A 24,877-nucleotide genomic window follows, 5' to 3' on the forward strand; every position below is an offset into this window, starting at 1 on the left:
GGGAACAGTGACTTTTGTATCTTCTTACTGAGCTATTCACATAGTCAATTCCAGCCCCAAACTTTTGCCTTTTGTGTGTTCAGAGTCCCTAGGTAAGCATAAGGGAGTTACTGTGAGGAACAGGAGAAGCTGAGGGAGCTTAATAGACATGATACATTAATCAGGTAATACAGGAGTGTCAGAGAGGTGGTACACACTCATGGTTCCCAAGGGTGACTTGTCCTATCTGAGACTGAGCAACAAACAGAACTGGGATTCATATTCAAGATCTGCTTCTTATTTCATCCCACTTATTCTCAGTCTTTGGGGGTGGGAGAGGAATACCCCAGTAAAAATTTTGAAATCCTTACATTCTAGATAGTAAGTCAGCATACCCCCTCCTACCCAGTGACACTGGCCTGGCATTAGGATCCTGCTCCAGTGTTCCAGGTGGTTTTCTTTCCCATTGGTTGTTTTTGCTGTGTGCTCTGTGGACTCATGGGCCCTCTTGTTACTTGTCAGATCTTGCCCTTGTTTCCTAAGGACTTGGGTTGAGCATTATCTTCCGAGTGTCTTTCCCTAACCCCACCCTCTGACAGAGTTTGCTGTCCACCTCTGTGGTCCTGAGGACACAGCCCTGATTGCTGTATGGCCCCCAAGAGACACTAAGCTCTTTAAGTGGGTAGCTCCCTCACAAGTGAGTCTGGTTCTAAGAGAGTGTTGTGTTTCCTACTTTTATAAACAGTAGTTCTTGAAGAGGCCAAGCACTGTGCTAGTTGATAACATTGTAAACCCCCATGAAGCTTACAGTCCCACAGGAGAGGTTGACCATAAATAAGTAAATAAATGTATAATTGCAAATTGTGGGAAATCCTAAGAAGAAAAAGAGCCCCAATAAGTCCTTAGACTTGTTGCTTGGCGGGGGGGGGGTTGTCTTCATCCCAGGACCCAGGACCCCTCTCCTCAGCCCTTCATAGAGGAAAGTGAAAGGCTCCTCCCCTTTTGAAGGTCTGGGGACACAGGTGTCCTGACTGTCAGTATCCAGGTGGTTTCCACGAAACTTGGTTTATATGCAGCTGACAAATGGGATGATTTACCATCTTCATTTAAAAAAATGATCACCGGAGTGGTGTCTACATGGCCTGGTGTCTTCCTTGTGCCGTAGGCTTCCTGTCTTAACAGCTGAGTGACTGTTCCCTGCAAAGTGAGGGAGCCAAAGACTGCTTGCAGCGTTACTGCTGGCACAGGGTCTATGAGCCACTGGTCACCTGTGAAAAACATCCCAGGAGTGACATCTGGTCACCATCCTTCAGCGAAAGGGGGTCATGGCCTCTGATAGACAACAGGAGTGACTTGGGTGGCAGGTGCTGAATGGGTAGTGGGTCAGCTCCTGCTTTCTAAATAGAAGCTCACTTCATTCAAAGAGATTCCTCTTTTAAAATACAACTTTTTATTATGGAAACTTTCTTTTTTTGTGAAACTTTCCAATAAATTACATACATTTATATATGCATGTACACATAGAGTCCCATGTTCTTGTCACTCACCCATCAACAATTAGCAATTTATGGCCAATCTTATTTCATCTCAGCTCCATATCCTGTCTCCCCCATTATTTTTTTTATTGTGGTAAATGCACATAACATAAAATTCACATTAGTGATATTTAGCACATTCCCAACGCTGTGAAACCATCACCTCTATCTAGTTCCAGGATGCTATTATTATCCCCTCCATAGGAAGCCCCATACCCATTAACCTACCCATTAATCTGCTTCCTCCATATTATTTTAAAGCAACCCCATCTGCAAATGTTTTGGTGTGTATCTCTAAAAAATAAGGACTCTTAAAAATTTTTTTTTAATCCTTGACTGAGGATGTGTTATTGATTTTTAGATAGAGGGGAGGGGAGGGAGAGAGAGAGAAACATAAATTGGTTGCTCCCATACATGCCCCCATTGGAGACTGAACCTGCAACCTAGGTATGTGCCCTGACCCAGAATTGAACCGGCAACCTTTCAATACATGGTTGATGCTCCAACCAACTGAGCCACGCTGGCCAGGGCAAGGACTCTTAACAGTTAAAATCACTATCACACCTGAAATAACAAATCTTTAATATCATTACCTATTCAAATATCTAATTATAATGCCATTTAAAAAATAAAAAAAATTTTCAATCACACTTTACATTCAGTATTATTTTTGTATTAGTTTCAGGTGTGCAGCATAGTGGTCAGAGAATCGTATACTTTCCAAAGTGCTCTCCTCCTGGTATTTCCAGTACCTACCTGTCACCATATGTAGTTATTAAAGTATTATTGACTATATTTCCTATGCAGAACCTTACATTCCCATGAGTATTTTGTAACTACCAATTTGTACTCAAACAGATACCTTTTACTATGATTCCCTGGAGCCTGTATTTTATCCTGTGTTATTTGACTGCTATGGTGGGGATGGTGGAAGGAAGGGATTTTGGAAAAATGGGAAGGTCACTGAATGTTTGAAAAACAGAAAGGAAAATGAAGGAGCTTTGAAATGATGCCCCCACTTTTTACTTGTGAGCACTCCCTTTGTGGCCACAAGTGACTGTGTGGCCCACCTCCTAGCTGGCAATGCCCCGCTGTACCCGGGCCTCCTCACTGGGCAGTGTGAGAACAGGGAACTGTTTTTGTCCAGATTCTTGGTGCTCAGGGAGGAGTTTGGGTGAGGCAGCCCTGGATATGGGGACCTCACCTTTGTTCTCTACCGCCCAGGGTGGGCTCCAGTCGCCTGTCTGTAGCATCACACCACTCAGAGCCAGGCTTAATTCAGAACCTCATCCTCTCTGTCCTGATGATTGCAGCAGCCCCTGAACATCTCCCTCTTCAGTCTGGCATCCACACTGCAGCCTGGAAGACCTTTGACCTGTGCAGGCCTGATCCTGTCATCTTCTGATCCTTAAAGTCCTTGACTTTCCTGCCAAAGCGTGGCACTGGAATCCCTGTAACTTGTCCCAGACTGCCTTTGTGGCCTCGTCTCCTTCATGCCTCTCACATGTCCTTTACTCATAATGGCTTGCTTTCTGTTCTCCTTACAAATCTTCCAGGCTCCCAGTCCCTCCTTTTTCGCTGGTCTCTCCTTCTGTAATTCCATTTCCCACGTAGAAAGACTCTGGTTCATATCTCTTTCAAAGCCTGTTATGGACTGAATTGTTGTCCCTCCCCCCACAGCAGATTCATATGTTGAAACCCACTTCCAACGTGACGGTGTTTGGACACAGGCCTTGGGGAGGTAATTAGGGTTAAACGAGGTCATCAGGTTGGGGCCCTGGTTCAGTGGGATTGCTGTCCTTACCAAAGAGGGAGTGACAGAAGAGCGAGACAAAGGGTCTGTGAGGACAAAGTGAGAAGGTGGCTATTTACAAGCCAGGAAGAGAGCTCTTATTAGAAACTGAATTGGCTAGCACCTTGACCATGGACTCTAAGAACTGTGTGAAAATCAGTGTCTGTTGTTTAAGCCACCCACTGTGGCATTTTGTTAGGGCAGCCTGGGCTGAATAGGACAAGGCCCAACCGAACACTGTCTTTTCAAAAGCCGCCCCCTCACTGTGCCACAACTCTGCCCCTCTCCCTTCCTGGACACTGGTCACAGGCTTTTTTGGGTTATGGTTGTTGTCATTATTGAATCTCTATCACTAGCATATAAGCAGTTTGAGGGCAGGGATCTTGTTTTGCTTTTACTAGTCAGAGTGCCAAATATTATATATTTATACAACTAATAATTGAATGACTTAAACACACACAGGCCCCCTCCTCCCCCCCCCCCCCCCCACAACTCCTCTATAGTTTGCTGTTTTATGCATAGAGTTCTTTTATGGCTGCTTTTCTGTTATTTCTGCTTGCTCTTGAAGGTCATTTAACTGGATTTCTCCAGTATACTAACATGTGGGTGGGGTAGGGGACTGGCTGTGCTATTTTTCCACCCTCGTTATGCCCTGGTTTGCCTGAATGGGCAGCTTTGTCCAGCTCATTTGGTGAGAGGAAAGGAATTGCTTTGGTGATAGCACCAAGGAGAGCCGAGGCCAGGACCAGAACCAGATGGTGATAATAAGAGAGACTTTGGGGAGGGAGAGTCACATGTCCCTAAGCCTTCCTGACATCATCCTCCTTGAGGAGCAGCAGCCACATCCTCTGTCTTTGGATACCAGCCTCATAAAAGTCAGGTGATGGAGAGAAGCAGCTCCCTAAACAGGAGTGAGTGGGCTTATGTCTTTCAAGAACCACTGGGAGCACAGCCCAGAGAGCCAGAGTGTCAAAGGGGCACAATCAAATTAGGTACCAGGACCCCATGCCCGGGACAGAGGCACAGAGAGCTTCCAAGTCTGCAGAGCAGGGAGGTTGCCCAATGAGGCGACTTCTCTCCCTGCTGAAGCCCCTCAGTGGGTCTGCTGCCTGCCCAGCTCCCCACCCACACTTTCACACCTCTCGCCCCTTTTTCACTCTAATGTGCTGAAGGCATTCTCCGATTTTTCACTTGTGGTTCCCTTTGCCCTCTCTTCTCTTAGATCTTTGCATTTCTGTTTCTTCGTCTTTCAGGTCTCAGCTCAAATGTTAGCTGTTTCAAAGGCTTTTCCTGTCTTCCCAAACTTCAGTAGCCCCTCACAATATCACGTTGCATCCCATCACTCTGTTTTCTTTTCTCCACAGCTCTTACTGTTGTCTGAAGTTATCTTGTCCAGACTGTGAGTCATAGGAAAGGAGGGCCCCATGTCTGTCTTTCCCCCACTGTATCTGTAGTGGTGAGAACAGCGCCTGGCATATAGTAGGGTAATAAATATTTGTTGATTGAAAGAATGCAACATTGTTTGTCATCAACAGGAAGGGTTCTAATGTCTTAGAACTGTGCAGTGCGTCACCCGCCATGTGTGCTGTTGGTGGGATGAGCACTCAGAGGATCTGTCCCTGGGCTGGGAGAGGGGCTCCCACTGGGCAGTGTCCAGCTCTCAGTTTCCTGGGGAAGTGTTTTCCCTCCTGAGCAGTTTACTTCTTCTGGCAACATTCAGTTTCCGTGTTTATTATAGCATCTCAAGCCTCTCATTAGATGCAGAAGGAAAATTTGGTGCAGATCCAGGTTTTCCCTTTAAAAAGGAAAAGGGCTCTATCTTTGAACAGAAAACCAGAGCTCTGCCTGAGCTTGACTGTCAGGATTCCTGGCAGTCAGGAAGACCCTGGACTTTGGAGAGATTGTTTATATTAAAGGAATTAAAGTTTCCAAGCGTTATGACTACTTTAGATATGAGTGGAGGTAAAAGGGGTTTAAAAAGAAAATGAAACTCATCCTAGCTTTCACAGAAAAGGAACATTCTCTTTTCTTCTGGCATGTGTTTGCTATTTCTGTGACCACATAATCATGCCTGGTTTTATAATTGAAATCATTTGGGAATTGTTTTAAGACTGTTCAACTCATCCATCAGTGGCAGTTACCACACTCTTACCTGGGTATTGATCACTCATGATTCTAATGTCACATCACACTTAACTGTCGTGTGAGTTGCACAAGGCAACTTCATCTCCTAATATTGAACTGAAACATCCATAAAGCCAATTTGCCCTGAGCTGCTATTCCAGGAGCCAGACCATAAACGCTGACCTGTGGGTAGAGGAGAGAAGGGCCAGGTCGCGACCTCAGTGCTTCATTAGAGCAGCATAGGTCTAGAGAGCAGTCATGATGCCAATAATCTGGACACCATCCCGCCAGAAGGGTGAAGTGTCTTGTTTCCGTAGGAATGCTGAAGTTTTCCCTTCATACAGGCACACAGGAAATTAAACCACAAGAAAGGCCAAGTCAAAAATCTTAATCCACCCAAAACAATGAAATGTGAAGTGTGGGTTTATGGTTTGGAAAGTGGGTAAAAATAGCACTGAATGACTCAACAAATTGGCCTCCCCAAGCTCCCTGAGCCACTGACTTGCGTGGACTCTGGCGACAGACTCTGGTGCCTGGCTAGTTGGAAGCTGCCCTCCTTTGGAAAGGTGGGACCACCAGGAAAACTCAGTCCAACTTTTGTTGTCTCCTGCCCAGGTTCCCCATTCTCTTTATACTCGATTCCAGAAGTTTCCAATCCAGACTCACCAGTGTCCTTTAGTGGATGTGACTCAGAGCGAGACCCCAGCTGCCTTTTGTGTTGGGTTTAGATGGTCTCTGTTTTGGGCAGTGGTAGCTTTACTGGCTTCAACCCTTAGTGTCCATGTGGGGTTTGCAGTCTCTTACCTGGGAGGAGGGGAGTTTGTGATCTTGTGTCCTCAGGTCTCTCTAAGGCTGCTCTCTCTTATTTGAATTCCTCTAGGCCTGGAGCTCTGAGAAGGCAAATTGGTCTCTGAGAGAAAGACTCACCCATTTGACTTGAGGGTTCTTCTGAGCTGCTCCGACACCCAAAGGCTGCCATTTGCCTTCGATTTCCAATTTCCACGTATGTGGCAAGAGGAAAATGTAGCACAAATACAATTAGGTAAATGACAGGAAAGGGGAACGAGATGAGACTAACTCCCAGCTTATTGTTTGCTTTTTCTTTAAAAGAAATGCATCTAGAAACCCAGAAAAGGCAGAAGTTTCTGGATGGACTTGCCTTAGGAAAAAGATTATAAAAGTGGGTAAATCTGGCCACCTTGAGAAGGAATTCTAAAGAAACTTGAGGTCATGACAAAATGCCTTAAATCTAATATACATTGCCAGAAAATGAATATTTTCTATGGGGTAATTAGTCCCTTTGAAAATATTTTAAATTTAAAAACAATACATATCCATTTTAAAAGATGAAAAAAATTTTAAATTGCATATTTTCTTCTAGTTTCATTTGTTGTGTATATGTATACACACACATATAGATACATAATATATTAACATATATTTGACATACTGATAATCATATATATATTTTTAAATCCTTACCTGAGGATATGCTTATTCATTTTAGAGAGAGGAGAAGGGGGAGGGGGGGATAGAGAGAGAGAGAGAGAGAAGGAGAGAGAAAAACATCAATGTGAGAGAGAAACATTGATTTGTTGCCTCCTGCATGTGCACTGACCGGGCATCGAACCTGCAACCTTTTGGTGTATGGGATGATGCTCCAACCAACTGAGCCATACTGGCCAGGGTGTATATTATATGATTTTAGTTTTTCTTTAAAATATATCTTTATTGATTTCAGAGAGAGGAAGGGAGAGGGAGAGAGAGAGTTGAAACATCAATGATGAGAGAGTTGTTATTGATCAGCTGCCTCCTGCATGCCCCCAACTGGGGATTGAGCCTGCATCCCAGGCATGTGCCCTGACTGGGAATCAAACCACGATCTCCTGGATCCTAGGTCGATGCTTAACCACTAAGCCATGCCCAGCTGGGCTATTATATGTTTTAAAATATTTATTTCTGTGATTACAAAAGAATACATATATATTATAGAAAATTTAGAATAGTACAAGGAAGAAATTTAAAATAACAATCCATAATTCACTATGGGGTGGAGCTGGTCTTCAAAGATGACCTCTGAAAGAGCCATGCCTCCCAGTACCTTCTCCTTGAATTGGGCTGTCTCTGAAACTTGTTTCTGGGATATAGTGGAAGTGATGCAGGATGACTTCCGAGGTTCATTCACCAGGGTCCTTGTGGTTTCAGCCTGGGTCTCCTGGAACACTTGTTCTTGGCAAGTGCCCTTGTGGAATCCAGCTGCCATGCTGGGTGAAGCCAGAACCCAGGGAGAGCCCACGTGAAAGTGCTCTGGTTGACAGCCCCCACTAAGCTCTTTGCCGACAGCTAGTGTCACCTGCTAGCAATGTATGTACTATGGATGTCCAGCCTGGCTGAGCCTCTAGGTGACTATGGCCTCAGCTGCTGTGTTCTGGTGACATGTGAGAAACCCCATGAGAGGACTGCCCAGCTAAGACTAGTTGACCCACGGAATCACGAAGGATAATCTTAAACTATTTAAGCTACTAAGTTTTGGGGGTGGTTTGTTACACAGCAACAGTTAGCTGGCAAGGGTATGGGCTAAGTTCAAAGTAAACCCATTTAAAGGCGTGTTGAGGCAAGAGAACTCAGACTCTAGGGCTCTACGTGTAGCATTTCTGCTTGGTCACTCACTCACTGTGTGCACTTACGGAAGTTTTTTGGCTACTGTTTAGTTTTCTACATTTGTTAAAGGGAAGTTGGAGATTTGAAAAAACCCAGTGTCTTACACATAGCAGGTACTAAATAAATGTTTGTTTCTATATGGTAATATTTAATAGCCATGAAGAATGGTGATATGGGAAAACTGGAAACAGTAGTGGCAGTGGCAGCAGCAGAGAATATATAGTGAAAATCCTACTGTGTTTTCAGGTTCTGAGGCTAGGAACAATGCCATTCATTTCTGAACCTCCTCCGCACTTGCCATAGTACTCGGCAAACAGTAGGGACTTTAGGTACTTGGCTTGGCATGGCTGAGGTCATCACAGTGAGGCATATCTTCTGTGCCTGATATGTATTTGTGCTATTCTGCGAACGAGCAGTTGGATAATTATGAGTAAGGGAAAAAGGCCACCTCTGTTAGAATGACAAGGTGGCAGGGCTGGGAGGGGTCTCAGGGAGCATCATTCTAACTGATTCCCAGAGGGGGAGTAGCTTGCCCAAGGTTGGACATAGTGGCAGAGCTAGGGCTCTAACCCAGTGCCCCCTGTCTATTTACACTCACCTCAAGTTCCTGAGTTCACATTTCGTTAAATAAGGCAGAGCCCATTACAGACTTGTTTAAAAAAATAGGGGAAGGAAAAATTAGTCTGGCCTTGCCTTCTAAAAGTACCTTTGAGCCCGGCCAGGCATGGCTCAGCGGTTGAGCGTCGACCTAGGATCCAGGAGATCGGGGTTTGATTCCCGGTCAGGGCACATGCCCCAGTTGTGGGCTTGATCAATGGCTCTCTCATCATTGATGTTTCTATCTTTCTCTTTCCCTCTCCTTTCCTCTCTCTGAAATCAATAAAGATATATTTAAAAAAAATAAAAATAAAAGTACCTTTGATATGTAGTCATTGCCTGCTTATTTCCTTATTCACTTATTTATTTCTGTAAGAGTGAGCGAGGACCCCCTAGCCTGGTGCTGCTGAAGATGTTTCAGGGGGATCATTGCTCGGACGATGAGCCCTTAGCCACAACAATGGCAGTTCTGACACTCCTTCCTTGTCCATTTTCCCTGCCCTGCAGCAGGCAGCACCAAGCCTTCCAGTCAGGGAGGAGTTCGCTTGGGGCGACCTACAGAAAGTGCGATGACAGAAAGTTCTTCTTTACAGTAGAATGCCAATGAATGAATGCGGAAGAAATGAAGGCATTAGAAAGTCACCATTTGGTGACAACCATTATAGTAAGAATTTATTCAGATAAGAAGAATCAATGGATGCTGAACCAGCAGGTAAAAATATGTTCAGAAATAGGATATTTTTACAGTCTCAAAATGTTCCCCACATAATGCTGTTGTTATGAAGAAAAAAAGTGGTAACTTTACAGTGATCAAAATTAACATCACCAGTAACAGGACAGACAGATGGACATGCTGTACCTCCTGATATGACAGAGAAGACCACAGCATCACTTCTGTGCTGTTCTTGAGCAAGATGCATACCCCGATTCTAAGCATAAGGAAACGTTAGGCAAAGCCAGACTGAGATTTTACTAAATAATTGGCCTGTATTCCTCAAATTGTCCTAGGTCACAGAAGACAAAGAGTGAGGAGCTATTTCGGATTGAAGAGACATGACAGCTATATTTGGGAAATTGACAAATTTTGAATGGGACTTTAGATTAAATGATGATGATGTATTCATATTAATTTCCTGGTTTTGGTGGTTGTACTGTTCTTATGAGAGTGTCCTTGTTTCTTAGGAAGTACACATTGAAATATTTAGAGGTTAAATCTTTTTTTTTTTAGCTTTCATCTGCAGTTATGTCAGTTTGGCATTGTATGTCATGTCTTTAATTAAAAAATTAAAACATAACTTAAATTCTATTTAATTAAAAAAGAAACTAAATTAATTAAATGAAATTAAAATTTAATTAAACTAGCAGAATGAATTAATTAGTGCTTAATAAATACAATTTGGTAGACAGAATCTTTTCAGTTGTAGGGTCTGTGATGGGAACAAATTTAAAAGAGAGTTTCTTGGGGACCTCTGCTCCATAGGAAGGAAAGTTGTGTTTTAAATGAACATTGGAATCTGGACTCCCAGATCATGGGCCATTCTTTTCACTTTTCCATGCTTTTGGCTAATTCTTATTAGAGTCAAAGTAAGCAGGATTCTAATAAGAGTCCATATTAGGAGGGGCTCCTCTTAACCTTGGTAAATAGGGATGAAAGCAGTGAAACATAGACTGTACCTTTGGTAGGAGAAAACTATAAAATGGGCACAATAAACTCTACTTGTAAGACTTAAATAAAGTAAAATACATAAAAATACCTAGCCCAGTATCTGGCATATAGGAACCTCATCATTTTGTACATGCTGATAGGTAGTTCATTTTTTAAAAAATGTTGCATAAAAATCAATAAAGTTCCATGGCCTTTTGGCAAAAGAGGCCTGGCTCAGGAGACAGGAACCTGTGGGGCCATTTGACTCTTGGCAAGTTGGTTTGCAGACTGTCACAGGGGAGCAGATGTTGCTCCTGAAAAGATTAAAACTGTATGTACTTTTTCTCCTGCTGCAAAAGATAAGAGAATGGGCAGTTCTTTACATATAAATCTCAGAAAAGTATTTCTGGGTTCCTAAAGTAGAGAAACTGGTTTTTCTCCTTAAACACTGCATGACGTGGATTTCTGGGCCCAAGGAGTGATGTGAGGCCACTCTTCCTCAACTCCTTTGTGGTCCCAGGGGAAAGTTGGGGCTGTGCCTGAGAGCAGGCTTCTTCTTCTTGGGAGAAATCGGCTCTTCTCTGCCTGAGCCCACTTAGCCTTCTTCTTTTTTCTTTCTTTTTAATATATCTTTATTGATTTCAGAGAGAGGAAGGGAGAGAGAGATAAAAATACCAATGATGAGAGAGTCATTGGCTGCAGCCCCCAACGCAGGCATGTGCCCTGACCAGGAATCGAACCCTGGTCTCCTGGATACTAGGTCGATGCTCAGCCACTGAGCCACGCCCGGCTGGGCCTACTTAGCCTTCTTGTGTAAGCTTCTCTTAGTTTCAGGGCCTTCTGCTCTAATCAGCTAGAGAGGAGGCAGAGGAGCCCTGCAGCCTAAGTGTAGAGAGAGGGCAGAGGAGAGGAGATATAATAAAGAACCTCAGAATTAGGGACTTGCAAAGTTGAGCTATGACCATTCAGGCAGACCAGTAGTAGCTGTATCTCTATTTCCAAAAAGCACCTGTTAATTCTGCCAAAGAGGACTGCTCTCTACAGCTGCTTTTACCAGGGGTCTATGCAGAAAGCTTGCTGGTGAAGAGCGAAGACCAGGCTTCAGTCTTTGTTGGTGAACAATCGGAATGTGGTCCTGCCCCAAACAGGAAGGAGAGCTTATACTTTTGGAGACAAAAAAAATAAAGTCTGTAACAGACACCAGAGAGCTATAAGCTGTGGACAGGCCAGCAGGGACTATGGACATCTATACCATGAAAATGAGAGAAAGGGGGATTCTGCTTTCCAAACCTGAAATTCAATTTCCCCTGCACATTGAACTCCATAGAGAAGATCATGAACTGTAATTTCACATTGGCAATAGAAGCAAGAGGAAAATGGAGGCCAGGTGTTGCATCTGTCATCTTATTTTATACGTCCCTAAAGTTTTTCAGCCTGGTTGGAAATAAGTTCTGCCCTGTCCTAAAGGATATGATTAATACCCAGTCACAGAAGGTGCTAAGGGTGAGGGAGGAGACTCGTGTTATACTGTTGCGAAGCAAAACCATGTCTTTTTATAATAATTTGCTTTGTTTTGTCCACAAATAGGAGCTGATAGTTATAAAAAATGTTGTGGCTGAGCCATAGCTAACATTGTTTTCCAGGCTTAATTTTGAGAGGGGGTGAGTAGGGCTAGAAGAAAGAATTTGTTGTATAGCTTATACATAAACTGACTATGATCATTAATTTCAACCTCTTGGCCACAGAACCTTTCACCAGAGCTGCTAACAGGTTGTATAAATCACTGTTATGAACTCCATTTCCTCCGTTCACTCCTCCCTCAGAGGTGGGGCAGGCTGCTAATGTGGAAAACATAGATTAGCACAGGGGACAGTCAGGGACTTCCTGGCTGAGCAGTGCCTGCAGAATGGAGTGAGAGTCGTATCCTGGCTGTCCAGAGGCCCGAAGACGGGGTAGCATGGGGAGGAAGGGCCAGCATGTGCTTCACAGCCCAACACATCTGAGTGTGAATTCCAGCTCCTGCTCCTTACCAGCCACGTGAGCTTGATTACCACACTTCTTCATTTCTCCATTGGTCAGGCAGAAATAATACCACTCTCGGAGCATTTGGATGATTAAATGAATATATTTATTCACATTGGCTATTGTCCTTAACAACTTCCTTTCGCCCAGCCGGCATGGCTCAGCAGTTGAGCATCTACCTAGGATCCAGGAGATTGTAGTTTGATTCCCAGTCAGGCCACATGCCTGGGTTGCGGGCTCGATCCCCAGTCGGGGGTGTGCAGGAGGCAGCCGATCAATGACTCTCTCATCATTGATGTTTCTATCTCTCTCTCTCCCTCTCCCTTCCTCTCTCAGAAATCAATAAAGACATATTAAAAAAACAAAAAAACCCAACAACTTCCTTTCAGCTTACATTTGTGGCATTGAACCCTTTTCCCCTGAAATTTCTCCAGTGGTCTCTGCTCAGTGAAAGTGAACCCCGATAGCTGCTTGGGGAAAAGGTCTTGAGGGAGGGGTTGAAGGCCATGGGGAGGTCCCCTCAGTGCACCAGGTGATCTGGAGCTGTTTGCTCTCTTCATCCTTGAGGTGGCAGCATTTCTTGGTTTAAAGATAGTGGATTTTAAAAGGGACTTCAAAGATACTGGATCCAACTATCGAGTGGTACAAATCTGTGCTTGCTTTCAACTCTGCTGCTTCTGTGCTAGGTCATTGTAGACAAGTTGCCAAAACTCTCTGAGCTTCAGGTTCCTCATTTGAAAACGGGAGGTACTAAAACCCATCTGGCAGAAGTGTAGTGGAGGTTCACAAGCTGAGTCGGTGTGGGCCTGGCCCACAGACACCCTCTCCCTGCATTTACAGAGTGAGCGTTTGGCTGACCAGGTTGGAGGAGCCCCAGGAATCTGTGCCCAAGGCCTTGGACCCTTGGCATAGTCCACTCTGTCCTTCATAGCAGCTATTTCTATAGTCAGCCAGCTGTCCTGCAGCTGGGTCTGACACAGCAAAGGGAATGGAGGGGGGCTTTGAGGGACAGAGAAGGGCCCATTTGGGAAGTGACGCCAGTTCTCTGTCAATGTAGAACCATCACAGCCAACTCCACTCCCTCAGGGACACAGCTTGGGTTTATGCCATGCAGTGGTGGGCTCTCCACTGAGTCCCTCCAGCGGGAGAAGCCCGTCTGCTGTGGCTGGTGTAGTACATCAGGACTGTGCCTGTCCTGTGGCCTCAAAACAGCTCCTCTTGGGTTGTGAGCCTCTTACCATTAGAGGAAATCTCCACCCCTTCTCATTTGCCCTTTTTGGCTCCTGTAGGCCAGAGGTGCTGCTGACCAGCAATTAAAAGGCTCCAGAGGATGATAAAGCAGGTGGCAAATTGCTGCAATATTTCCAAGCAGACAAAGCTCCCTCCCACACAGCTGCTTCCAGGTCCTCAGCCCTGTGACACCCCACATAGCTTGGGGTTGTCATGATTTCCCCTTCCCCTTGAACCCTCTCCCGGTTAGTGGAAAGCTTGCACTGATGTTCTGAGATTAAAACCCTCTGATGTGTTATAAATATTTATCTCCAGGAAGCTCTGAAGCTCTTTCAAAATAGAAACTAGAGAAGGTGCCTGCATGGTTAATTTGCCCTTTGGAGAATGCCTGCAGGATGCCCAGGATGGTGGCCCAGTGCTTACTGAAGCATATCTTTTCATAATTTCCTGATCTGTTTTGTTGATGCTGTTTTGTGCTTGTTAACAGTTGTCTATCAGGAACTGTTTTGGGGAATAGGAGGAGGGAGGAGAGAGGAAAGGAGGCTTTCCCCCTCCTTTTGTTTGTTTTCGAGGATCATTAATTACTCACTCTGGGTTGTAATTCCATCTCTGGTCAGATGACATGCCTTGTGGCTGGTTTAATTGGAGGCTGATGATGAGCTGTCCCAAGCCTGTTTCCACAGGGGAATGTTGACTTGGGAACTTCCCAGCTGGTTCTAAGGGCATGAGCGTTGCCTTGTGCAGTGCACTTGTGTAGAGGAATCGAGCCTCTGGCCCAGCTCAGGGCCTCAGATGCCGGCAGCAGGTATGGGCTTCCTGAACCCTGAGAACAATCACCTGGGTGCCCAGGAGCCTCCTTGGTGCTGTCCAGGGCCAGGGTGGTGGTGATGGCAATGGGATCACGAAGGTCTTGAAGGCTACATCTTTAGCCAGCACTTTCAATCTTGTCTTTTCGTTTCCAACTTGCTAGAACCAAGTGGCACTATTCATTAGCCTGAAAGTGGAGCATGAGAGGATGAGGTGAGCAGACATGTCCCCTTGTGAAGATGGTACCACACTCTTGACTTTACCTCCCAGAGTTGAAGTTCAAGTGAAATTGTGTCTCAAATAAGAGCTAGCCCACCTAGATCCTTAGTATCTTTTCCCACTTTGAGTTGACATATCTTAGTGGCTCCTGTCTTGTGGTCAACGTTCATCGGTTCTGTGGTTGGGGGTTTCAGCCAGGACCCCTGAACCACTTTCTGTACCCTGGAGGCAGCAATTCTTCCATTTCCTGAAATAGCTCAACTCAGCCTGCCTGATCTGTTGCAAACACTCATCCTCCATGGAAACCGGTGTTTAAAGCTCCAAGTAGCCCTGACTGGTTAGCTCAGTTGGTTGGAACATCGTCCTGATACACCAAGGTTGCCGGATCGCTCTCCGGTCAGGGCACATTCAAGAAGCAACCAATGAATACATACATAGGTGGAGTGACAAATCTATGTTTCTCTCTCTCTAAAATCAACAAAACAAACAAACTCCAACTGCTGACGCATGAAGTGGGAATGCTGGAAGCTCTTGTATGTTCTCTCTTCTACCAAGAGGCCTGGTCAGCCAGCATCAGGCATTTGAGCTCACCAAGGAGGATGCCCAGCACAAGTGTTTTCCTCAGACACCAGGTGCCCACATAGGACTTTTCCTTACTCATGTGGCAGGCATCCTTCTACCTGAGAAAATGCCACAAGTGCACACTGATTCTTAAGTTCTTGTTTTTGTGATTTAAACATGTGCATGAGAAGATTTGTGAGGAGCTGGTTGGAAGGACCCTCATCCAGCTAATTGGATATAGCAGCAAACATGTTCCCAGGAATGAACAGGTCTAAGTAGAACAGAGGTGGTGGGTCAGAGGGGTGGACAGTGTTTTATTACTGGTTGCTGTGGCTCTCACACCAGACACTGAGTTTTTGTATCCAGGGGTGGCTCCTGGATGTTAAGTCAGTTTCCTGCCTCCCTTTGAATTTAGCACAACTCAAGGTGTGTTCTTAGAAGAATGTAAACGTTTGTTTGTTTGGTTTGTTTTTTAACATCCTGTCCTGATGTTAATATGAGAACATGGAGAGCAATTTTCTCATTTCCCAAAACTGGCTTTAAAGTGTGTGAATCATGGAGGTCTCTTATTTCCTTTCTTTGGCTACTACTTATTTATCTTCAGGTTTACATTTCCATGGGATGGTATGCAGGTCCTCCATGAGCTAGCAAGTCTAGTTCATGATCCCTTGGGCCATTACACCATGTTTTCTGCTCTCTAGGAGTTTATGGCCCATATTGGGAGTGAATGTGGGAGGAGGAGCTAATTAACATGAGCATTCGTTAAGGGAGTCAGAAGACCTGAATTCTGGGATCAACTTGGCTGTTTAGCTCTACTGTGTGACCCCTGACAAGCCCTCCTTCTTTGGCCCTCAGTCTCCCCATCTGTACAATGGGTATATTGCCCTCGCTTATTATCAGGCCGTCTTTCAGATCTGTTATCCTAGATTATTCTGCCCTCTGTCTTTTTGTTATCTTCTCGTAGGACCCTGACAGGGTGGACAGTCAGCCAGCCTTAGATGCTGACCATTCCTTTGAGTTTTGTAGAAGTCTAGTCCCCCTTTTTCTCAAACATCCTTTGTAGATCTCATCTCCTTGTTTTGGGGACAGTTATTTATTTATTCCTTAAATTTCAGTGGTTCTCCTGCTGCCATTACAACTGTTCTCCAAACAGCATCCTCTCGGCCTTCAGTGTGGCTACTTCCATACGTCAGTCTTGCTTCATTCTCACAGCAGCCTTTCAGCGTTATGTATAAAACCCCTCGGTGCGTTTTCCACAGAGCGGTGACTACATGAAGGACCAGAGGCCAGAGGAACAGGGCCCTTTAAAAAACACTTTGTGCTAATAAATTTCAGCATTCCTAGTCAGCATCTTCCTCTTTTCAGCAGTGACAGTTACAACTTGGCATCTTCTTTCATAATTGCATAAGAGGATAACAGTCTGGACAGGCGCCCGCATGACAGTGCAGGCTGCGCTTGGGGCTGTCCGCCTCCCTGGATGGAAGGGAGTGTCCTCCTGCCTCAGCCTGAAAGGGCACAGCCAGGTCAGCCTTTCCACACCGGTGCAAGGGGTCACTTAGTGCTGGAGCTGCTGCTGCTTTCCTTCCTGATCAGTTGACCTCGTTGGTGAAGTCCCTCTTGAAAAACGTGTTAGCAGCTTTTAGCAAACCTTCCTGAAAGGTGCTTTACAAATGAAGAGCTATAGAAAAATGAAAGCAGCTCAGATTACCTTGTCTTAGGGTTGTGCATGACTTTTCCAGGCTCACTCTCTGCCAGTCCCTAAAGAGCAGGGAAAGTGCTCAGGTATATTGAGGGGCTTATTGGGACTAGGCCAGGGCTCTGCCCAAATGAAGGAGCTGTGTCCCTTCAGGAGACATCTGATACCCCTGAGCCCTGCCTTCCCAGCACATTCTCTTTCTCAAGAAGCATTCTCTCTGGCAAGGGTGGTGAGACAGGTACATAGGTGGCAGTGACCCGAGGCAGGCAGCTGCTTCTGACCAGGGCCTGTCCAAGCAGGCCAGGGAAGGAGGCTTTCGGGCTGCTCCTTGCAGAGTAGGATTTGGATGACCTTGAAGGACCAGAGCGTACACATAGCACGTGTGGGCTTTCAAGGAAGAACGACGGACCGAATGGACTCTCTACCGTTGGGAGTTCAGTTGTAGTGACGTTACTGTTTTCACATGGAGGACTTCCCTTAAACTCCACATTGGCCAGCTTGTTGCTCTGCTTTTTGTCTATCAAGGTCTTTGGCGCTTCTGCATGCTTCTGGGTTCCCTGCGTGGATAGCATTGGAGCCAAAATCTGCCTCTTTGCAGGTCCCCTGCAGTCAGAAGGGGAATTGGGCTCTGCGGAACGAGCACACTAGGCTTTGGAGTCAAGCAGAGCTAGGTACAGATCCCAGCTCCAACACTTACTTGTTGTGGACCTTGGGCTATTTGTTTTTAACTGTTCTAAGCCCCTGTTTCTTCATCTAAACATGTTGAGTGGTTACAAGGAATAGACTATTGCCTGTGCAATGCTGGACACTTAAAAACCACTCAAAGAAAGGGTGCCTCTGTGTGGCCATCATTGATGTTATTGGAAGTACCCCCTTTTCTCATAGTCCTGACAGTGCCATCAAATGACCTCTAAACAACTTTGAGGCCTCCCCATCTCTGTTCAGATGCCCCGTGTCCACACCACTCTCTCTTTCATCAACAGAGCCTGCAGTGATGTGGTTTCTCTGCTTGGGATGATGGTGCCATCCTCTCCCAGTCTCAGAAGGGCTCTGTTCTACCTTGTGTAAGAGCTGCGTGTGGGAGCTTTGAGTGCAGGAGACAGACCCGAAGAGGAGACATGGCTGGGGGGGGGGGTGCGCTGTGGGCCCCCCATTTTGACTTCTTGATAGCTACAACTCTTTCCGGGACAGTGTCCCTTGGACACAGTGTTCCTCCCCAAGGTCACCATCGGGTTCCTCTTCTCTATTCCCAGAGCCATGTCAGAGAGCAGCAGGCTCCTGGAGACCACCTGTGGCCGGTTTCTTGTCTCCACTCCTGGTTTAGGGCAGCTTTCTGGGAGGCAGCAGAATCACCACAAGGGGGTCATCGCCTTTCCTGGTTTCTAGCTTGTTACTGTTTCTAGTGCAGGCGGGAGAGCAGCAGTTTCACTCACATTTCTGTGTGGGGCGGGCAGTGTGGAAGCCAGGCCGGCAGCAGGGTCCACACTGGCCCGGCGGGCCCATTTTCCTATACCCCTCCCCCAAGGGCTGTCTCTGGTGCCCTCTCACTTTCCTCTGGCCTGGGCAGCTGGATTCTTACCTACCGTAACTTTTTCTTTTCAGGAAACTGACGTAGAATATCAACTAATGTTTTGTTTCTGCGTCACAAAGGAAAATAGAACAAGCAACAAATGAATCAGTTTTTCTTAAATAGTAAGCTGTGATTTCTTTGTAAACTAATTTAGAGAATGGCAATTAAATTCCACACACATTCCTCAGTGTTTACTGGATTCCAAGCCCCATGCAAGGAGCAGATGGAGGCTGAGACACCAACGATAGGGTCCCTGTCTTCAGAGGGCTTCCAGGGGCAGCCTGTCCTCAGGCAGCTGCCAGGCTCTGCAGCGGGCAGGCGCGAAAAGGCTGCTGGGAAGCCCGATGCTCTGGACGGTGCTGGTACTGCGTCACCTCTCCACGCTGCCCACACAGCCGGGTCCAGCCCATGCCCCCTCTTTCGTTAAGTCTTCCTAGGTTGTCAGGCCTCAGCAAGTCTCCTGCTCTCCAAGCCCTGGATCCCTGTAGCCTCCACAGCCTGGGTAGGTGACGTTTCCCACTGTCGTCCCGTCTTCTAGGCCTCACAAGGCACATTGTATCGTCTCCACTGTAACGAATGAAACAACTGAAGTTTAGAGAAGTAAACTAATTTTCACAGGATTACAGAATTCAGCTGCAGCAGAACTGGAACTTGCACTCATTTAGTCTGATTTCCGTTAGGCTTTCTCCTTGGTACCAAGTGCTTACCGTGTCTCTTCATCATTTAACCCCAAGCATCCCCTTTGGAGCTTCCACAGTCCCTCTTCCATTTCATGTCAGCACTAGTTCCTCTCTCCCTGTTTTTAGTCACCCGCATGTCTCTCCTTGAGGGCTGGTGTCTGGTCCCCTACTGGCACCGACAGCATCTGTGGGAGCCCAGTCAGGCTTGGTTGGGTGAAGGATGAGAGAATGAACTTGGCCGACGCCTCCCTCCCCCCTTCTTGCTCCGGAGTTATTTGGAGGCAATGGAAGCAAACAGCTCTTAAGTGCCAGCTAATTGTGAGACTCAGTTTGTCTAACTTGACACATGTTTAGGTTTCCTGAACACACTAATAAGAGCCTAAGACGATAGCAGTTCCTGCCTCTTTCTCCCATGGGTTGTATATCACCCGTGCCCCAGAGAGTAACCCCGCATGCTTCCGATTTTAAACGGGGTCCACAAAACGTGTCAGAGTGAGGCAGAGCACTGTCGGCAATTATACCAGCACAGCAGGCCGAAACTGGAGCGCAGGGTCACCTGGGTTTAAATGAAACGTGTGTCTGCAGTTGGAAGGAAAGATACGGGACATTTGTGTATGGAGACTTCGTCTTGCGGAGGGAGTTCTGGCAAAGGAAGGGCCTTTGTTTCCAGTGGTAACTTTGAATCTTCAGTGACAGCAAGAATAATCCGGGATCCTATTATGTACCTTCCACTTCATTTTCTATATATAGCCGGGCCTCCCAGGATGTGTGTCTGTGTCTTATTGTTGTCTTTTTCTTTCCTCCAGAGATCCTGCGGATAATTCAGCTGGACCTAGACCTAAAGTACAAGACCAACATCCGGGAATTGTTTGAGGAGTTTGACAGTTTCCTGCCAGGCGCCGTCATTGGCATCGCAAGAGAGATGCAGCCGGTGTACAGGTGCGTGGCGGCTGTGGGGCCACTCCAGCACCCCCCCCCCCGCCCCCCGTCATTGTGGCTGACTGGGATTTATCAGCGTGCAGTCTTTCTGCACTTAATAGCTTCGGGACCCATTTGTAGTTATTACTTACAGTTCATATTATGGGCAGGTGGCTTTGCTCTGGAGCCAGAGATGCCATCTCATTCTTCTGGGGGAGTTCGTGGTATTTTTCTTGTGGAAAGCTCAGCTGTTTTGGTTATTGGTTCTGGTTAAGCTCAGGATTCTAAAATCTTGGGCTTTGTCTTACAGAGGAGGTGTTAGGATCTAGCTTTAACTTTCCAGTCCGGTGATGGACTAGGCTTTCTTGGTCTCTGGGTCACCAGTGACCGCTCCTCTGTATAAGCAGGTGGGTCTATCAGTGTTTCGTAGCAAGGCAAAGGCGGCACAGCTTTGGAACAGAGATTGGCATTGCCTAGTCCAGGTGTTGCAGTGTTTTATTGTCAAGTGTGCTTCACAGAGAAACTCCCATACCTGAGAACCAGGGGACATATTTAAGAATATGCACTGCAGCATTGTTTGTAGTCACTGAAAACTGAAAACAATGTAAATGTCCATAGATAGCAGAATGGATAAAGTATATCCATGCAATTGAATATTGTATAGAAACAAAAGTGAGCAAACAGTAGCTACAGTGAACAGTAACACTGACAGACAAAGCTGAACTATGATCTTTAGCGATGCACATACAAGTAGTAAAAATTATAATGATTCCCCGAAAGCCAGAATGGTGGTTACGTCTAGAGGATGGGGGAGTGACAGGAAGGGGGAGCTGGGTGGGAATTGCCTCTGGAATGCTACAGTGCTTGAGTTAGCTACCTGGGCAGCTGTGCATGTGTTTGCATGCACGTTTTTGTGTGTAATATATGCCTTACAGTTGGGAAAAAAACAAAACAAAACAATGAAGGGAAATCAGAAGCACCTGCAGGTTTTTGTTAACAACTAGGCCCATGGCCCTGGGTGCAGAGAGTTCCATGTTGCTGACTGTTTCTCCTCTGGGCAGAGCCATAGCTCACCCAGAGCCGAGCTTCCTGGAGCTGGGATTTCACTGTCCCCTGGGCTGGCCTGCTCTTTGTTCTCAGCGCAGATCCTCATACTGGCTCCCTTTGGACATTCTTGGAGCTAGGCCCAGTCTTCAGAGCGCTGTAGGGCACAGGCAACTAGTGACTCAAGAGCAGCCATTTCTCCTAAGAGGGAGAGGAAGAAGTGACAGCCTTGGCTTGGTTGTGGCTATTTGCAAGACCCAGATCACATAACAGGAAATTCCTGCAAGGCCTCTGAATGAGCTGATAACTCCTGGGCCTGTGGGCTGTTCTCCGGGACACAATCCTCTCACAAGTTGCCCTGGAGTCACAAAATAGAGCCCCTTACTCAGTTCTAGGGAGTGGACAGGAGAGGGTTTGGGCAAACCCCTGCCATTCAACCAATAGCAGCCTCCCTGCCTCATTCCCTCACCTTTATCCAAGGTGTATCTTATGTTTGGGGTTCTTGATTTAATGAAAGGAGGTGATGGAGGAGCACTGAACCGGGTGTCCAAAGTCCTCTGTGCTAGCCCCAGCTCTGTCACCGTACTTGGGTTCCCTGACTCCCCGCCTGAGAGTGGAAGCAGGTATGCTCCCGGACCTCCCTCTCCCAGCTCTGGCATCTGTGATCCAGCTCTTCTGACCCTCAACATTCTCTCATTGTCTTTCCTCTGTCCTGAAGTTGCTTGTCTGCTCGCGAGCTCCTCAGTGTCCCTGGAATATTTAAACCAGGCTAATTATTAAATGCAGTTGGAACAGTGATGACTTCAAGCCCTTGAAATCTTCTTATGTAATATAAATGGAAACCTGATCACACTTAAATTGGTCAGAATTTATGTTTTCTGTAGATCTAGGATTTTATAAACCGTGAAAATTAAATTGATTTAATTGTCTGGCCTGCTCAAAAGCAGTCTCTGAAAGATTTTAGATCCAAAATGAAATTGAGTTTTTCTCACCTGCAGAGCCTTTAACTAGATGACCCGTTTGTTGCAGGACTGTCATAGAGTCCAAAAACGCTCATTTTGCAGGGCTTACACACTCAGACTCAACACAGAGAAGGACTTCCTCACATGCTTCCCTCTCCCCCTCTTTTACTCTCCCCCAGCTTGAATGTTTCTAAGGGCCCTTCATTAAGCCTCCAAATGGCAGCCCTGCACTAATCTGTACCATGCTGACTCTGGGTAATTGCCATTGAATATTCTGGGCCTGGGAATGGTTGGGTGGCGGCCAGGGCAGACAGGGAATGGAGTATGGCTTTTTTCCATCTTCACAAGAAAACTGGAGACTCCTTTATGGCCTGAAAGGTCAAGTGTTGAGTTGTCTGCCACTTTGGAGCCTGTGCCTAGGTGTGTGTGTTTGTGAGGAGGGGGTGGAAGGAAAAGGATCAGGGAATGGAAGGGAGTAAGTCAGCAGTATCCAAGCAAGGGCAGACAGAGCTGGGCCCTTCTGGTGAGCAGGCTGTCTGAGCTTCTGTCTCCTTGGACTTGGCCATCACAGTTTGTGGGGTCACAGCCCTTGGTTTTGGTCACTCTGTCCTGGAGCTGCCCTGCCATCTGCCCACCTCTGCGGGCACTCGCCCCTCCCTGAGCACTCCTTGAGAAACTGGCAGCTGCCAGACAACCGTGGGCTCTTCCTGAGTGATGGCGTGTGAGGTGGGCAAGCTCTCTTTCTATTATACGTGGAGTCTGCTAGCATCTATGAAAAGAAAGGAAATTTTAGAAAAAACAAAACAGCACAAAAGCAAAACTTGGACAGATTAACTGGAAATTCACTGAGAAGAAATAATTTTGATCTGGAAATTCACTAAGCAGAAATAAATTTGGATCTCCTCAGTGGTGTTATTTTTATAGTCACTTGTCCAGCAGTTACTTTACTTCAAAAGGGCGCATAGTCATTTTTATGGCTGTTTCCCCTCCATTGTATGCCATGAATGTTAGAAACTTGCAGGGGATGGGGGAAAAGTATTTCCCACTGTCCATTTGACAAATAGCTTTCTTTACAATTTTTTTTTTAACCAAATGTACACCAAATCAGCTGTGTTTTCTGGGAAATGATGGATCATGGGATGCTAGGATAGTGATAGAGGGCCCTTTTCTTCTTGGGTTCCTGTTCAGAGTCTTTTGGATCAAATATCCTGTGACCTTCTTCATCTGAAAATTGGGGAGCAGTGGTCATTTTGAGGGGAACATTGCCCTTCCTTGCTTGACTTTTTCTCTTCCTTTGTGCCAGTGACCTAGCCACAAACAGGTCTTTGCTGGTGATGTGTTTTGTTGGGATGAGTTGCCAAAGGAAGAAAAGAGCCTAGTGGTTTCTCAGTTAACAGAATGGTCTCTGTAAATAGACAATTGTATTTTGTAAATATGTGTTAGTCCAGGATGCCATTTTGAATTTGCTTCCTTATGAATGTGTTGTCAGTGGAAGTTGGGCTGTTCCATGGGATGGCGAGGAAAGCATTCCAAGGACCCACGCATGGGACATTATGGTGTGGCAAGATTTAGTTGGGATGCAAAATCAAAAGTGTTCCGCTCTTGGATTTCCAATGTCCCACCCCCGTCTGTTCTGCCATAGAAAAAGTCCAATCTTATCTTCATCCAGGCCAAAACGAAGGCTGGTGCCCAGAGTTGCTGTTTCATATTGAAGCCTTTGGAGCCTGTGGGATCTGCTGTGGGCCCCAGGTGGTCTAGACCTGCATGGCTGCTTACGGAGAGAATATGAAATGAATGGGGCCAGTGTGAGAGAGTGAGAGAGAGAGGTAGAGAGAGAGGGAGAAAGAGATTCTTTGTTCCCCTTGGTTTTTATCATCAGGCTTGGGAAGAATCAGGAACTTTTTCAAAATAACCAATCAACTTCCTAAGCTTTCCAGGCTTCTGATGGGTCTACCCCCTAGCCAATGATTCCTTTCCCAGGTTAGACTGACCGGCCTCTATGGTCAGACACCTCCCCCTGTGCCATTTTGACTTCTATTGTGCATGTGCTTACTTACCCTGCTTTGCCCCCCCCCCATCCGGAGGGGGGAAGGGAGGAGTGTTAATCCTTGGCCAGGCAAGCAAACAAGCTCATGCTCCCCAGCCCATTAGGCTCAACAATGTCTGACTTCCTTTGCTTCCTTCCTTTTATTAATATCTGCCTAACTATGGTAACAAATGCATTAGAAGACTAAAGAACACTGTTGGACCCTCTTTATGTATAGCCTGTAAAAATTATAAAGCAATAAAGCTGCTGTAGGTAGAAGAACTAGCACTCAGAAACCGTGGATTGTTTTGCAAATTGTCCATGTGATGCTCTGCAAGTCACTTGATTCTCTGACCCTCTGTTTTTTCATCTGTAACGGGGGATGAATATATGTGTGCACAGAATCACTAGAAAACTCAGATGTAATAACACTCATGAAAGCTTCTGGTGTAAAAGAGACCCTTAGTGAAGAGGGTTCCCTCCCTGCCTCCCGTAATCCTCACAAATCCTTTCTGTATTTTCTTTTCTGATTGTTTGTTCTTATGGGAACCTCCTATTCTACCCCACCCCCAACCACGTAGGGTCACCAGTTAAACACCACGTAGGACACCCAGTTAAACTGAATTTCAGGGAAACAATAAAAGTTTATTTGTATAAGTATGTCCCAAATATTGCATGGGGACATCCTTATACAAAACAATTATTTGTTTAAGTGAAATTTAAATTTAACTGGGTGTCCTGATTTTTATTTTGCTAAATCTGACAGCCCTACTGCTACCCAAGAGTTAAAATCTTCTCTCTTTTGCAGA

General features: G+C 45.9%; 1 protein-coding gene across 1 annotated transcript in view; it reads left to right on the forward strand.

Moving 5' to 3' along the window:
• XXYLT1 (xyloside xylosyltransferase 1) overlaps positions 1 to 24,877 on the forward strand; it is a 144,344-nt gene that overhangs the window by 58,224 nt on the left and 61,243 nt on the right. Inside the window, exon 3 of the mRNA XM_087818227.1 lies at positions 19,925 to 20,057. Coding sequence (XP_087674353.1) covers positions 19,925 to 20,057 — 133 coding nt within the window. The remainder of the gene's footprint in view (positions 1 to 19,924; positions 20,058 to 24,877) is intronic.

Source organism: Miniopterus natalensis, chromosome 6 (assembly GCF_054644295.1).
Source record: "Miniopterus natalensis isolate mMinNat1 chromosome 6, mMinNat1.hap1, whole genome shotgun sequence".
In the NCBI taxonomy this organism is placed as follows: Eukaryota; Metazoa; Chordata; class Mammalia; order Chiroptera; family Miniopteridae; genus Miniopterus; species Miniopterus natalensis.